At 38.7% G+C, this 16219-nt stretch overlaps 1 protein-coding gene across 1 annotated transcript in view; it reads right to left on the bottom strand.

Annotated features, from left to right (window-relative positions):
• SLIT2 (slit guidance ligand 2) overlaps window positions 1-16219 on the bottom strand; it is a 350885-nt gene that overhangs the window by 319226 nt on the left and 15440 nt on the right. Inside the window, 1 exon segment of the mRNA XM_023759096.1 lies at window positions 13704-13775. Within this exon segment, the coding sequence (XP_023614864.1) occupies window positions 13704-13775 (72 nt within the window).

Genomic DNA, 16219 nt, shown 5'->3' with positions numbered 1-16219 from the left:
TTTTGAATGGGAAAGGGTTAAAGAACAACATTTGGCCATTTTCATAACATCCTGTTATATTCATGCTTCTTTTTAGCCCCTCTGTCCTACTGCGTTCAAGTTCTTCAACTGATTTTGATCTGGCATCCCATCTCAGGGCAGCAGAACAATAACCGACAACTCAGAGAAGAATAAGAACTAATGTTGATAATAGTCATCCTGCCCCTGGTGCAATGCTTTGCTGTAAGAATGACAAGAATAAAGAACGAAAAACCTTTCCAGACCCCCTTCGGCGAAAACACTTTGCCCTGAAATATGATGATGTGATTTTTAATGTCGCTATTGTAGCTACAAGTGTTATTCACACAACGTCGCTTTTTCAAACGCTGTTTGCTGCAGTAATTTCCCTGCGTCAACTAAATTCCAGAGGATTACATGGTGGGTGGGGAGAGGAAAAAGGTATTTCCTTTTATCAAATGTAACTATGCTGCTTTCTCATTCCATCACGTCCCTGTGTAATGAAAGAAGAATCCAGGGTGGTCACTTGGAGTACCTGATTAACAACTTTCCTTGAAACTATTCATTAGGTGTGGAATTCATTCCCCTTACAGAGGGGGAAAGAAAACCGCACTGAGGCAGGGCGAGAGCTGGTCCTTTAGAAACAGGCTCCAGATTCCAGTTGCCTCCAAGGCACTCAGGTTCTGTACATTCTATTTTCCTCAAAAGGTCAGGAAAATCAAATTGTCCTGGGCGCATGATGCATTTACTAGGGAGAATCACGGAAAATCGTGGTCGACCTTGCTCTCAAACCTGTTTCAATCAAAAGACCACCACACAAATCTGAACCTAAAAACCTGCCTCAACCAACCCCCTTTATCTGCCTTGCTTGGTTTTTGAGTCATTTCTTTATGCTATCATTAGTGATGTTTGAGAGGCGGGTGATTATTGAAACTACTTCAATCTTACATCACTTACCTCATATGGAGGGATTATCAGGTATCAGGATAACCACTTAATAATGCATAACCATCAAATCTCCTTTAATCTTCTTTTTTAAACCTAAACCTTCAAACAATTCACATTTAATAGCAGAGCCACAGAAAATATAAGCAGGCTCTATTTATCTAGTAAAGGAACCCCCTTTATTTTCTAAATGCTAATTAATAGGAGAGAGAACAACCTCAAACTCATTCATCCACAATCTAATGATCTCTTTCTTGGTTTATTAGCATGAACAATTCCACTATTATCATTCATAATAGTTCTATGAAGAGGGCCCTATACATTTTTGAAAAAGAGCTAGAACAAATCTTTGATATGTTAGATTTCCTCTCCTCTCAATTCTGTTCCAGCATCCCCTGGAAACCAGGAGGCCTTGTGCTAAATTGGGGTGATGTGATGGTGAACACATCAGACATGGTTCCTCTCTTATCTCAGCTACTGTACGTGGGCAAAGAAACTGGTCCTTAAAAAGACATCAAGTACCTTTGCTGGGAATCTGCATCTAGAGACCAGCAGAGCTGGGCACATAACTAGCACACCTTCTGACGTCAGATCCACTGTTTCCTTCCTGCCACAATGTATTTCATTCCAAATCCAAACTATTCTACTGTCTTTTTCAGGCTTAATTTCCATCGAGCATTCATCCAGCAAGTATTTACTAACCAAACCTGCAGTAGGCTAGATCTTTGTATGCAAAACAAAGACAAAGGTTAGAAAAGGGATCTTTGAAAAGTTAGCATGTGTTATGAGCACTGAATACTACTTAATAGCACAATATATGAGACAGATCATAACAAAGAAAGACTTAATTATAAAAACAAAAAATAAACAACAAAATACTTAGCACTTACTATATGTCAAGCATCATACTCACTAAGCCTTAATCACTGACTGATTTAATCCACACAACACTTCCACCAGGTAAATTCTACCATCATCTTAGCTTTACACAAGGGGAAACTGAGGCAGGGGGCTGGTAAATGAGTGACATGCCCATGGTTACACATTCAGAGATTCATGCCCTGGCAGAGTGAGACAAGTCTGTACTCATAATCACCGCATTATCATGGATGACTATTTGGAGGAAACTGAAGCCTTTACAACGGTGTCATTAGAGGTAAGGTTATATGAGGAGGGCAAGCTACTATAAATTGGAAGCAAGGAAGGGGTCCTGAAATGAGCTGAAATTTCCAAGCAGTATTAGGAAAATCGGCTTGCCTGGGACAAAGCATGCGTGCTGCGATCACAATGATTAGATTAAAGACTGCCTGTTGAATTAGTCTAATGTCTTGAAAGTCAGGCAAAAAGAGTTTATGCAGAAGGGAAGTTCATTTTAACTTCCTAATCACTACAGAGTAGAATAGATATCCCATCTCTCAATCTCATTATATGTAATGATTTTAATAGAATAACTACCAAATATATTTGTTAAGCAGGGGTCCTCAAACTTTTTAAACAGGGGGCCAGTTCACTGTCCCTCAGACCATTGGAGGGCCGGACTACAGTTTAAAAAAAACTATAAACAAATTCCTATGCACACTGCACATATCTTATTTTGAAGTAAAAAAACAAAACGGGAACAAATACAATATTTGTATTTGCATGTGGCCCGCGGGCCGTAATTTGAGGACCCCTGTTCTTAAGTATAGTATTTGTATTTAGAACAGCCATTCCTATTTTTTTAAGAAACAAACCAGGAGACTTTATCTAAAATAAATCCTGGAATCTCTCTTTTTAACTTCCATAGTTTCCAAATTATCAGTGTATAAAAGGTCAACACTGACTTTCTCAGTCTAAGTACACATCACTGGCTTTCTTAGTGTAAAAGCAAGGCATTTATCTTATGTTAAATGAAATTTCCTATAATTTCCCTCAATGTTTATTCTCCAAGCATTTTTAATATTCACAGAGTATTTATGTTTTTCTAGCTCTTAGTATCTCTACCTCCCAAACACACAACACACACACACACACACACACACACACACACACACACACGGTAGGTTTGGAATATTGGTTGGCATAATGAACAATATTATTTAGAATATACTGGGTATCCAGTATGTGAAATAATCAGGTTTTGGTTTTCCTCTCTTATTCTATTTCTAGTTCATACTTTTAAACTTCCAAGCATTTTGTATCTTGCAACTACCTCAAAAGCAAAGTGTAGATCCTTATGTAACACAGATAAAGTTTAAAGCAATGTTCCCACATGGGGGCTTTTGTTATTAGAAAGTGAGTGGAGAGGCAGCTTTGGGAAGAAAATGATCAATGTGGGTCAAAACAAAAATGAGGGAAGTTTTAGAAAAAAAGCTGAAACTTGATAGAAGTGAGGAGAGCATATAACACTGTACGACGTGCCTACGGAATGCTCAGCAGTATTTTCTAAATGAGAGTCTAATTCTTGGTTCAAAGCAGGGCTTTCTATTAAGAGATTGTAATAACATTCAATCCTCCCTGCACTCTTTTACCACGAATAACACAGAAAGGCAGGTTTTATCCCGAGGCATCTGAATTTAAACTTTAAAAAAAGCATACACTTTTTTAGTTTCAGTATGAATAAAAATAGCGTACTTAGAAAAACTACACTTAATGGCATGCTCACTTCTGGAAGAATTAAGAAAGATTTTACTTTAACAGCATGTCTCCAGTAAATACTGTTTTTTAAAGTTCCATATATTCGGTATGAAGTGGCATATCCATATAAAATAGGAGGAATAACAGATATAAATTCTAATACTTTTAGAAAAATAAAGTGTCACCAAGTGTTCAGAGTGTGTGGCTGCCTTTGAGAGCGCATATTATATTTTCCAAATGTTAATAACTGGCCTCAAGACTTTTTTTTTCTTTTGAGGTCATTGTTTTAATAAAGATCAAGAATAAATTAAGACATTTAATAACGTCTAATCTTTTAGTACTTGATGAAGTGAATTTGAATTCTTATATTAATGGCATCATTCTCCCTATTGTCTATATAAAAACCTCTTTCATCATATGATAGTAACTGGCTCTAACTAAATCATCATGAAAATATAATAATAATGTACTCCTTTCCTTCCACAAAATCTCGTTGCCTAGCATTACCTACTTTAAGCCTGATTCTTTAAACACTATAACTATAATGGTAGTTAAAAAAATGTAAAATATTTATAATTAGTATTATAAATGTATTAAACTTAAGGTAAACTGTCAATTTCAAATGTCTTACAGTAGAAAGTTTAGAACGTAAATAAAATAACATTTAAATATTAAATGTTTACACAAAAATAAAGTGTTCAATTAAGACTTATTTTTTGTGTTAGTCAAAAACTTGAAAATTAAGTACACCAAATTTTAAATGTAATTTAAATTAATATCTTAGAAAAAAGGGTCAAGGTTAAACTGTTTGTCTTCCTTAAGAAGTTCATAATGTCTTTTGTGTCTCTACTTAGAAAAAAAAAATCTCAATGAAACTTGGATATTAAAACCTCCCAGGAAACCAACAATAAAAGCCACTAAGAATTTCACAAGTTTTTCCCCCCTCAGGTGTTAATTAAATGATCATTTAACACCGAAATGTAAACACAACATTTTCATCTGCTGACAGCACAGCCTATTAAAATCCGGGGTAATAAAAGTCTTGGTGTTAATGCTCTGAACCAAGTTCCCACAACACTCTAAGATGCCTTGTCGTGTCTAAGGTTAAGCATGTAGACACAAAACAAAGCTTGCGCCTACTCAACTTCCAGTCCAATTTTCCCATCGCCCAGTGACCTAGGTAACACTTGGAGCAATAAAGAATAAATTTAATTTCTCCAGCATTTTGTGAGGATTAGGAACAATTGTCGGCTTGCAATGACTTTTTATCCTCAGATTCTTTTTCCGCCCGAGCATTCCTCCCCGGTCCTAAAAGAGAATCCTGATGGTTTAAGACACAGAACAAACATAACTTTAAATTAGGCTTTTTTTCAATCAATTGGAACTGTTGGAGGGGAAGCAATCGACCTTTCTCTGTGGTTCTCAGCTATTCACATGCTTCAAGCTTTCATCTCTCACTAGTAGAAGGAACCTATCATGACGGGGCAAAGCTATCTTTTCCCATTCTGTTTTCAGACTTCTTTATTTCTCTTTTCTTTTTTTTAAATACTGAATCCAGTTGCCATACTTAGCTGTACACATTCACGTGGGGGAGGCACAGATGTTCTCTTAATAACATTTCACACAGCCATGTCGGACCCTAGACCCTGGCTGTTGCTATCGACAGGATTTTTTACTTTTCTTTGCTTCCTTCTGTAGAATTTAGGATTGCTTTCTGTGCATTTTTTTTAACTGCTGCCTAAAGTTTCTTATATCACAATTTATCAGATATTCCCTATAAAAAAATTCAGTGATTGCAACTAACTTGGCAACAGGTAATGAAGGGACAAATACCACCTTCATCTGACTGCGAAGCTCATGTTTAGATTAAAAAAAAACAAAAAAAAACAAAACGAAACTAACTTCTGGCTCAAACCTATTTCATGTTGTTTAAATCCAAAGCGTTAAAAGGTTTGCAATTTGCACTGCATTTAGACATAGTGTTTAGTCTAAAAATGTACTTTTAAGTCACGTGACGTTTATTAAAGATCACAGAATGTTCCATAGATGAAAACATATTTTCATGTTACAAGCTACATTGATAAATTATCCTATTGTTTCAAAAATTGAAATTTGTAATTAGCGATAAAAATGTTCTTTAGCAACATATGTAAATCTTTTTAACTTTCAGAATAGTCTAGTCAGAGATCCTAATTCATACTTTTCCTGCATTGTGCTATTCAGGAAAACACATCATTAAAACAACAACCTAAATACGTGACTAACATAAGCAGTTTCTGAGTCACAGTCTCTGTTGCCATCCCCGTTTCATTTTATGTAGGAATTTTAAAACTATATGAATCATCAGCTGTGAGAGGGTAAGAGATCTTATTAAGAACAGTCTGGCCTTCATATACCTCATGTGGCCAAATAAGGAGAAATAAAATGGTACAAATGCACATCGTATGTTAATTTATAGTAGTAAAAAAAATTGTCTATGCTTATGCATATGTTATTACACTGAGAGTAAATGCAAGAAAGGGGTGATTTGCTGACTGTGGGCAAGTTGCAAGGACATCTGTGTGACTATTACTTGTACTTCAGTTTGCAATGAGAGGATGATGGTAATACAAATGCAATTTCTACCATACTTGAAAGTTGACAATGTTCTTTTGAATACAGAATCGAAATTATCACTTGGAATATCCTCAGGAGGTAAATAGGATCCTTCACATTTTACAGATAAGGAAACTGGACTCCACAGGAGTCAACCTATTTCCCAAGACAGCAGAGCCACTAATGGCTGAGGAGGCCCCGAATCGCCAGCGCGTTACACCACCGCTCTCACAATATCAAGTAACTGATCTCAGTGTCTTAAAACGTAATGTAAAGAGAACGAAAATGCTGCGGACCCCTCTTCCTTAAAATTAATATTTATGTAAACGTCAGTCACCAAACTATCTTCTTGAGATGGCAATAGCAATTTTATGACTTACAGTCAAATTTTAAAATACCCCCTGATGATGTGACTCCATTGGCATCTTTTTGATGTGAAAACCACATACTTTAATCCATGTTTCAGGAAACATAATCACTCTCACAGATTAACTCTCTATGCTTCGATGTACATATCACAGGTCACATATAGGCGTGGCTGAGGCCCACAGACACCACATATTATGTGGGGCCAAATATTATGCCACTTTTTCTCCCCAGCATGCATCACTGTGTCCTCCAGATTCAAGTTAGTACGCCACGGGTATTTGTTGGTGGAGATGGAAACATTTGCATTTGGGAAAGCAGCCCTCTAGACAAGTACAGGGGAGTAGGAGAGACCCTTGCACTTGACTTTCCTGTGCCTTGAACGATGCTGTGGATTTCATGCTCGTAGACAACTCTGTGGTGGGCAAGAGCAGAAACCTGCAAAGTTGTGACTTTCTCCAGCAACACGTCCTCTAATGGAGATTGCTTTGAAGTAAAAACTATCAACATGAGGCCTGGCCAAAATCTCAAATACAATCTTAATCTCCATGGGATGCATAACTTCTAAATCCTAGGATTACATGTTGCTCTAAAAGCAAAATCAAAAGTAAGTCCTATTCAATGGCCTGCCCCCCCCCTTTTTTCATAGCAAATGGGAATGGCCACTGTGACATGTGTACAGATACCCCCATATCAAGTCTTTTGTCCACCTTCTTATAAACAAATCTTCGGTTATGTAATCTCCTTAAATTAAACCCTCCTCATACATCTTTATTTTTTTTAAAGTGGCAAGAACAGAGTCCCTTGGGCCCAGATACTGATTAATAAGTTACTTAATAATAAGGGCCTTGGTTTTTTTATTCACTGACAGTTAACACTTGTAAGTTTTATCTCACTTACTGGTTCTTTGTTTCTAAAGCTAAAGAGTCAACCTGTTCCCCTTAGCAAAATACCAGTGCTAACAATGCAGGTAGCATCTCCTTGCGCGGGAGGGTCACACAGGCACTGCCACCTCTGAGGAACTTTTCTCCTCCGCCCCTGAGCTCTTGGGCAGCCCCAGCTATAGCAGGCGGCGGCAGCTCTCACAGCAGCTCACTGGATGAGTAATGATGTCGATCTGGCTGGACAACGGTAACCGTAGCAACTGCAACCTGCAATTCCTGCACAATCGCGGTCGGATTTATGGTGGCTGGGGCCAAAGAGGCCAAGAGTACAATGCCGCAGGAAGCCGTGGCACCTGACGCCGCCGGGCGCCCGCGCTTCCACCAGAGCTGGCAGAAATTAATTCGAGGGGAATTTGTACTTGGTCTCCGCGGTTGTATTCTGCTTTTATCCTTAAATATAAGACTCTTATGAGACTACATTGACATCAGAGAACTGGGAGGTTCCTTTTATATAAGTACAGTATTATATTAAATCGGGGTAGATGTTTTGCTTAGGTGAAAAATAGGTCATTTTGATTTGGCTGTGTCTACCAAAACCCTCCTACAGTTTTGAAAACTTAAGGGGACTAAACATTTAATTAGCCAAGATATCCTTTACATTGAACTTGGTTCTCCATTATTCATAATGCCTTCCCAGTGTTACTATTTGCTCATGCAAGTTACAAACCCTGAGCCCACAGAGATTGAATTCAATACATCAAACACTGAGAGCCTTCTAAAGGCCAAGCCTTATACTAGACCTTGGGGATATAAAACAAAATGTTTTCATAACACATGTATACCAGCATTTGTATGCATTGCATGGAAAAAGAAAACTAAGTTAATAGTTGACAAGTATACTACTGGTTATATCTGGGTGGTGAAATGAAGAATCATTTCTACTTCCTCTTTTCTATTTTTCTGAATTGTCTGAGCCTTTTTGACACGAACATGTGTTACTCTTATCAATATTAAAAATCAAAAACTAAGGCTCCTGCTATGGGACTAAGCAAAAGGGAAAAAAAGACTGCTTAACTGTATATTTGTTATACTTTGCAAATTCATTTCTAACATCATAAAACAAAAGGTTATGTTTCCCTCTAAAAAAGTCCCAATTATTATTATCAAAAACAACTTTGAGAATCTGAGATCCTATATGATAGCAAATAAATGGACCTGACCAATCAAATTCAGCAGCCAAACTCTATTTGTCTCAGGTAACTAGTCACTGGGGCATAAAAAAGTTCTTAGATTTAAAATTACTATCTATAATGTTAGATGATTTCATGGCTCTGAAGCTCCCTGGGGAATAATAAATGCCACTTATGAACCGGAAATTTTAAAAAAAACTTTGATTCAAATAAGTAAAGAAAATGAATCATGGGACCCATGTATTTATTTTTGTTAATTTTGTTTTGTTTTGGTAGATACAAGTGAAAAATGAGTTTTTGCTACATGCGTTGGATACTTAAGCTTATGTTCAAAGCCTGGGTAAATATAATAATACTGAAAGAAATAAACTGAAAACCACAAAGCAAATATTTATAACCAAATACTCCACCACAGGGCTGCCAGTGAAATTCCTCTCTAATAAGCCCGGCTTAGAAGTTGTAAACTCAAGTTGAAAAGTGTGAATCACTCCCTAGTAAGTCACCTTTCAGGTGACATTTCTCAGGAAGATTTGTATATGCTACTCATATGTATAATTAACTGCTACTCACACATTTCAATCAATCGTAACTGACCATTTCAAAAGCCACTGAAAAGGCTGTCAGTTAACCGGCTCCAGATAGCTCTAAACATAATTTTCTCCACTCCTTACACTGATACCAAAAACGCAACTTCAGTTTTGGAGGAGGAACCAAGGAGACGATGGAGCATCTGCATACCTGAAGAAAACTAGGCACTGTCTCTTTTAACCTCCAACCTAAGGCCCTCTACTTCCCCTCCACTTACACTTTCCATCTGTCAACAAGTGCTTGTAATTTTATTACACTGTCCTGTAGTTTATGCAGAGTTGGTATTATTTTACAGAGTTCTGTTAATGGACTGGATAAATGGTAATGCTATTTAAACTAGTCTCTTGCTCCAACAAACACAGCTGCAACTGTACTACTATTTCTGAGCAAACATCTTGACCTGAACATGTAGTGCTCTCTCAACCCGTCCAAAGAGAAATTGGAGCAGACAGCAAAGGAAAAGCATATTTGGCCGCTAGCAGCAACCAACCGTGTCGAATCATAATTCATATACAGTGCGCCCTCTCTTCCCTTCAGACTGCACTGAGAGTCCAAAGGGTAGTCTGTGTGCTCTTCACCTGGCATCTCATGTTCAGCCAAGAGTCAAATGGTGATTAGTCATTACACAAGTGCAACAAATATGTACACACTCAGGGGTGGGAAGAAGTAGGCTTGCAGTTGTGAGTATGAGAAACAGAGTTTATCCTTGCATTATTATTTATTAATTAAGTATTGCATTATTTATTATTATTTACCTATTTTTGCCCACCTTTGTCATTTCCAGTACATCAGACTAGCTTTAATCTAAGCAAACAATGATAAAAGTCAAACATCAGTGTATGAACAATATATTAAACTTGTAAACGTTTTCATTGCTTATATATCCTGTAAAATTGTACTAAGTAAAGATTAGAGATACAGTAGGTTTGGAAAAAGAGAGATGTTAATTAGCATTATGCAACCATTTATAACGAGAAATTAAATTCTAAGTGTGTTTCTTTCATGAATTCTAGATGTGTATGCCTTTATTACATCATATAATAGGGAAACTATGGATCGATTAATATGCACATGTAATAACCAGTCAAATACTTTCCCTGTCCCCAAATATTTTCCCTGTTATTTGTCAAAAATCCTACATCCTTCATTCTCTGGCTGTGAAGGGAAGCTTCATTTTTATTTATTTTTTCCCCTTTATTGATTAAGATATTACAAATGTGTCCTTATCCCCCCAATGTCCCCTCATTCCCCCAATCCTGCCCTCACCCTCACTCCTGTTGTCCTAATCCATTGCTTATGTGTATATGCATGCATACAAGTCCTTTGGTTGATCTCTCCCCCTCACCCCCACAATCCCCTATCTTCCCTCTGAGTTTTGAGCATCTGATCGATGCTTCTCTGTCTCTACATCTGTTTTTGTTCATCGGTTTATGTTGTTCATTATAATCCACAAATGAGTGAGAGCATGTGATATTTATCTTTCTCTGACTGACTTATTTCACTTAGCATGATGCTCTCCAGCTCACACATCTACATACAAAACTGTCCTTTAAAATGCTCATTTAAAAATGAAGCTTCCCGAAGCCCATTTTCCCACGTGTTAGAATATTTGCTTAGGGTGAGCTAGTAGGCACCTGTATCATCTAAAGAAAATGTGAACTTACGCCCTTCCTCTTGGAAATTACACTAACCAGGCAGTTGGCTTCCCAAGCTTTTGTTCCTTTATTTATTAACAATTCTTAATGGTGGCTGTTTAATTTAACTAGTGGTCCCCATCATAAACAACTGGCCTCATGTAGCTTGTGAGTAATCCTCTCAAGAGAAAGATCACTGGCTGCTAACAAGCCACTAAATGGAATCCAACCGAGACAACAGCACCTCAACTCAAAAGAAGATTCCTGATGTGAAGATGCTGAAAAACATGACACCTCCAAGTTTCTAAGTGTATGCAGTGTCTGTGTCAGGTGTCAACCCACCCCCCCCCCCCCAGGGATTGTAAACATTGAGCCATCAAGGGCTAACTTCAGGAATATCAAAGCAGTCAAGTCCCACTTGTCCCATCTAACAAACAAAACTTTACTTTCCCTCACTCCCCAGGGGAGAACTTGGAGCTATACAGGAAATCGGAGCCCTGACCCATTGCCTAGCTAACCATTTCCCATTTTTAAAACACTTTTAAATAACTGAAAATCCTTGCCTTACAGTTTCATGGGTTCTCTTTCTTTAATTCACTTCTTTAAGGTTTTGAAGTCTCCGTCATTCATAGAGCAGCTTAAGTTACAAAATTATAACAAACCATTAAAGAAAATCCCCTCTGATATTGTGCTATGTGATATTGTAAATAAATAAAAAAAAGAAAAGGAAAAAAATGATAACTGAATATGGTTGGCTGGTAGAGGACTCTGAACTGGATTATACCACCTGAAATGAAGACTCTTAAAAAAATTAACCCAAGTACTTCTAAAAAATCAAACTTCCTGTTTCTCAGAGATAGTGTTAAGTTTCTTCACCTCTTTGGCTTCATAATTTAAACGCTAAATGACAGTCATTCTGTTTAAATTCTATTTTCACAGCTTCTTAGGAAATGGACACTTTCCTAAACAATGTGAATTGTTTCTAGAAGCACACAATTAGCAAAGTGGTAGTTTAACAGTGCTCACTGTATACTAGCCTTGAACCCAAAGCTTCCAAGTTCCATCAATCACCCAAAATTAAAGCAGAAAGAATACTCTTAACCCTGTTTCTATGATCCTTCTTAGAAACTAAGAACAAGCATTTAAAGACTAAAGGCTCGGTGCATGAAATTTGTGCACAGGTGCGGTTCCCTAGGCCTGGCCGGTGATCAAAGCATGACACATTTGGTCTCCAGAGGGCAGTTAGTGACTCATATTGGTCTGGCAAGAAAGGGCAGGTCCCAGCTGACCTCTGGGCCCTGGGCAGCACCTAGGCCCTGGGGCCCCCATGTGCCCCCCTCTGCCTGAGTCACAGCGCTTGAGTCCCCCTGCAGAGATGCGGTGAGAACGGCTGGACACTGCAGGCCGGGGCACAGTGTGGGACTCTGGGCTGCACAGCGGCGCCACACAGAAGCCAGGCGGGCAGCACGCTCTCTCCTGGCCAACGCCTGCCATGTTCCGCACCACCCCCTGATGGTTAGCACACGTCATAGCAAGTAGTCGAACTCACTGTCTCCCGGTTGAACTCCCGGTCGAACGACTGCCCAAGGGGACAATTTGTATATTAGGCTTTTATTATTTAGGATAAGGATCAATTTATATACATACATATAATCTTTATAACAGCTTACATCCTATTTCCTGGGTAAAACTAGTGCAGAGAGAATTATTGTTTAAAAAGGCAGTCCCTGGGCTTCTTTCTTTGATTTTTTTTTTAATTTACTTAACGGAGTCAATTAACCAGCAGGGAACACAAAGCCGAGAAATACTGCTAGGTGATGGGCTCTCCTTGCAGGTACAGTATCAAGAAAGTCAGACTCTAGAGGAAGATCAGGTGTGTTGTTAGCGGGCCACCCATTCCTGCTGGGGAGATTCTCTCTATAGTGAGCTGAGGTACCAGGAGGTCCCACAGAGATCCTGGCTCCCCTGGGGGCAGGGCTGTGGAAGGATGGTCTTAACTCTTCTGGAATTGACCACAATACTGAATTTGTAGGCTGTGGAGCCTTGGCCACAGAATCAAGTTCAGAAAAGAGCAATCCCTACACACACGACCATATGGGACATCCCACCATCCAGGCGGGGGCCATCCTGAGCAGATACAGCCCAACAGTTTTTCCACAACATCCGTGAACATCAGTAACTGCTGCGATGTATTTTCCCAACACTGTGGCTTATCGCCCATCTGCACGAAATCACTCCCATGGCTGAAAATCTAATTGTAAAAGCTTTCAAAAGTGTGTTTTCACTATTATATATTAGGTCAGCGAACAAGCATGTCAGGGAGGAAAAACTGATCCTGCCTAAAACTCATATTACACCCCTTCCCAAGTACTTCAATGACGTACTTGATACGAAACCCTTAGTCATTCAGATTGCGAAGTTTGGAATTCTGGCCTTAAAAGGAACATATAAGAAGAAATGTTCAGTCCTTTTTAAATATCTTACAATACAGAAACAATGTTTAAAAAGCTAACATTCAGAACCCCAACTTGATAAGGAAACGAGGCCAACTTCCCCCGAAAAAGAAGTGTGGTGGCATTTTTCCCATCAGAACTGAATCAAGTGTTCGAAGAGAAGTTAGATAAATCTCCTCCCCAGCATCATATGAGCAAACCAGAATGATACAGTCACAATAACACATTCATAAACAAGTCAATGCTAAGCAAACAAAACCACTGCAATCACTGGGAAACCAACCTGAAATTTCCATTGAAAACAAAGGCAAACTCTTAATCCATGAACCTAGTGATGAATACATTCCAAGAACGCACACAGAAACAAATCCGAAATACATTTCATAAAACACAAGGTACTACCCAAAGCAACAGTAACCGCTTCCGTCTACTTACAGCCTGTAGAGCTTCGAAGTCCCAAGAAACAGCAACTCAGGAAACAGCTGAAGGTGATTTCTGTTTAAACGCCTTTTGGGGAAGAAAAAGAAAAAAAAGCGTATGTTACACAGAAAATACCCAACAATGAAACTTTGATTTGGTAGTGTCATGCCTCATCTTGTTTTGCAGGAGAGAAAGAAATGACATTCAAGAGAATCCAAGCATTGCAAATCAAAAGTTGGTTACACCTTTTGTTATATGAGTCTTTAAGGCAATTTTCCATTATGCTTACTCAGATCATGATTACTGGGGCTACACTCACATCCCGTGCAATATCAGTCAACCAGAATATACACAATGGAAAAGGATTTGACTCAGACTCTGATGGCTAGGTAAGGAGAGAGTTCAACCTTCAGCAGAAATATCACAGTAAGTGGCGCCCTAACATAATTCATACCCTGTCCCAAAAGGGCTATGTTATCAGCCAAGACACTGTGGAGAGATGAAACTCTCAGTTTCGTTAGCTTTTCATTTAGTTGAGGGGTGGGAAACCTTTTTTCTGCCAAGGGCCATTTGTATATTTATAACACCATTCGCAGGCCATACAAAATTATCAGCTTAAAAATTAGCCTGCTGTATTTTGTCAAACATTTAATTAATTCACCCCTAATGCCTTGCCAGGGCCAGACCAAATGACTTTGCAGGTCCCTATATGGCCGGTGGGCCAGATGTTCCTCACCTCTGATTTAGTTGCAGAAAGAAATGTGTGTGAAAGTGTCAGTGTGATAGGAAAAATCAGAGGAAAACCAAAAGTTCAAACCTGAACCCATAGTTCTTGACCCTTGACTGAATTTGATACTGACTTATTACTAATTGGTGTCCCAGATGCTTAAATTATGTTTTTAAAATGTTTAGCTAATATTATAATGATTTAAATGTTTTAGAAAAGAATTTGATTCCAACTCTAACTAATTTAAGTCTCAATGCTATGTAACTGAGTTCTTTTAAATCATGCACTCTCGCTAAGAGTGGGCCAATTCCGGCCTAGATGTATGAATACTCCAACCTCATTCATTTCAGGTGTACAATTTAACATTTCAATGAAAACGAATTTGTATCACTCTGCTTTTCCCAAACTTGAATAAAATGATGAAAAGCCGATGCAAAATTCACACTTAAATGACATACAAGCTGCTATAAAGCACTAGAAAAGGGTAAGAAGTCCCCAAAACTAATGTCACACTGAAGAAACTGGAGGTATTTCGTAAGTCTTAAAGATAAATGTTCAGGGGACAGTAAAGGAAAGCATATCAATCGATGGTGATATATTTAAATGGTCACCGTGGTGTAAGCAGAATTACACATTTGGTCTCCAGAGGGCAGACATGGCCAAAGGATTATAACTCTTAAGAAAGTAGATCATGGGAAAGACCATTCTAGGAATCACAGATATTAAGAAATGGAATGATCTGCCTTTAAGACTCCCAACTTCGTGTCCCATATTCATTCAGAGGCTTCCCAATTTCTTTTTTTCCCCTGCGAAGGGTGTAGTGACAAGAAATCCTGCACGAGGTGAGTTGGGCCAGGTGGAGTTCAGAACCTCCTCCAGCTCTAAAATGCCATGAGGCTACGACGGCAACCACAACTTTCGTTAGTGACTCATATTGTGGAGAAGTTGGTCATCTCCGGAAACATTCTCCGCACTTAATAAAATACATATGCATAAAAAACATGCCAAGATAAATAGGGGGAAATAGTAAAATTAGTGCTGAAAGGGTACACTTATTCCCCACTTACACTGATTGTTACGAATAAAGCACATAACAAGGTTAATGCTAAAGTGCAACAGAAGCTTCTATTTATTTATTTTTATTTGCTGAGCCTGACTCTGAGGAAGGAATGCTCTCAGAGTCTACTACTACATGATTGTCATAAAATACTATTTACTTATAACTTGTTATTTTTTTTTAAAGTGAATTACAAAGATTCACAAGAGTAGGAATGAGAATTTTTCTAGGGAAGCAACCAGTCTTGGAAAGACGCCCATTGTTCAAGAGCCAGCCCGGATTTCTGAATGACAGAGATGGGCTCTCGTCATCTGAACCAAACCATCGGACTAACGAAAATCATCAATGATTCTCCAGCCGCTCTAGCACACTCCTTCCAGCCCTGTCCCTGCAGAGGCTGCTCTCTGTATGGACTGCTTTCCCTGTTCTCCAAATGGCACTTTCTTACATCCTCTGTGAAACTCCCCCGATTCCTCCAGTAGTTAGTTCCTTCCTTTGCTGCAATCTCACATCCCCACACCATTTGACAAGTAAGAGTCAGTCATGCTGCATTATAGGTACTCACTCCCACTGGTCTGTGTCTCTTCCAGTATAAAGATGACATCTTTGTATTCTCTCCCTTCTTCCCTGACACTCAGTAGGTTCTAGGAATGAGAATAGACTGATCCTTTTGCATTGTGATAGAATCCAGCAAAGCCCTGGCATATGTATTTTAAATTCGGTCACCTTTCCTCTGGCCTGCTCCCT

The sequence above is a fragment of the Myotis lucifugus genome, unplaced genomic scaffold (assembly GCF_000147115.1).
Source record: "Myotis lucifugus unplaced genomic scaffold, Myoluc2.0 scaffold_147, whole genome shotgun sequence".
Classification (NCBI taxonomy): domain Eukaryota; kingdom Metazoa; phylum Chordata; class Mammalia; order Chiroptera; family Vespertilionidae; genus Myotis; species Myotis lucifugus.
The sequence above is the reverse complement of the archived record's forward strand: the minus strand, read 5'-3'. Positions and strand labels throughout refer to the sequence as shown.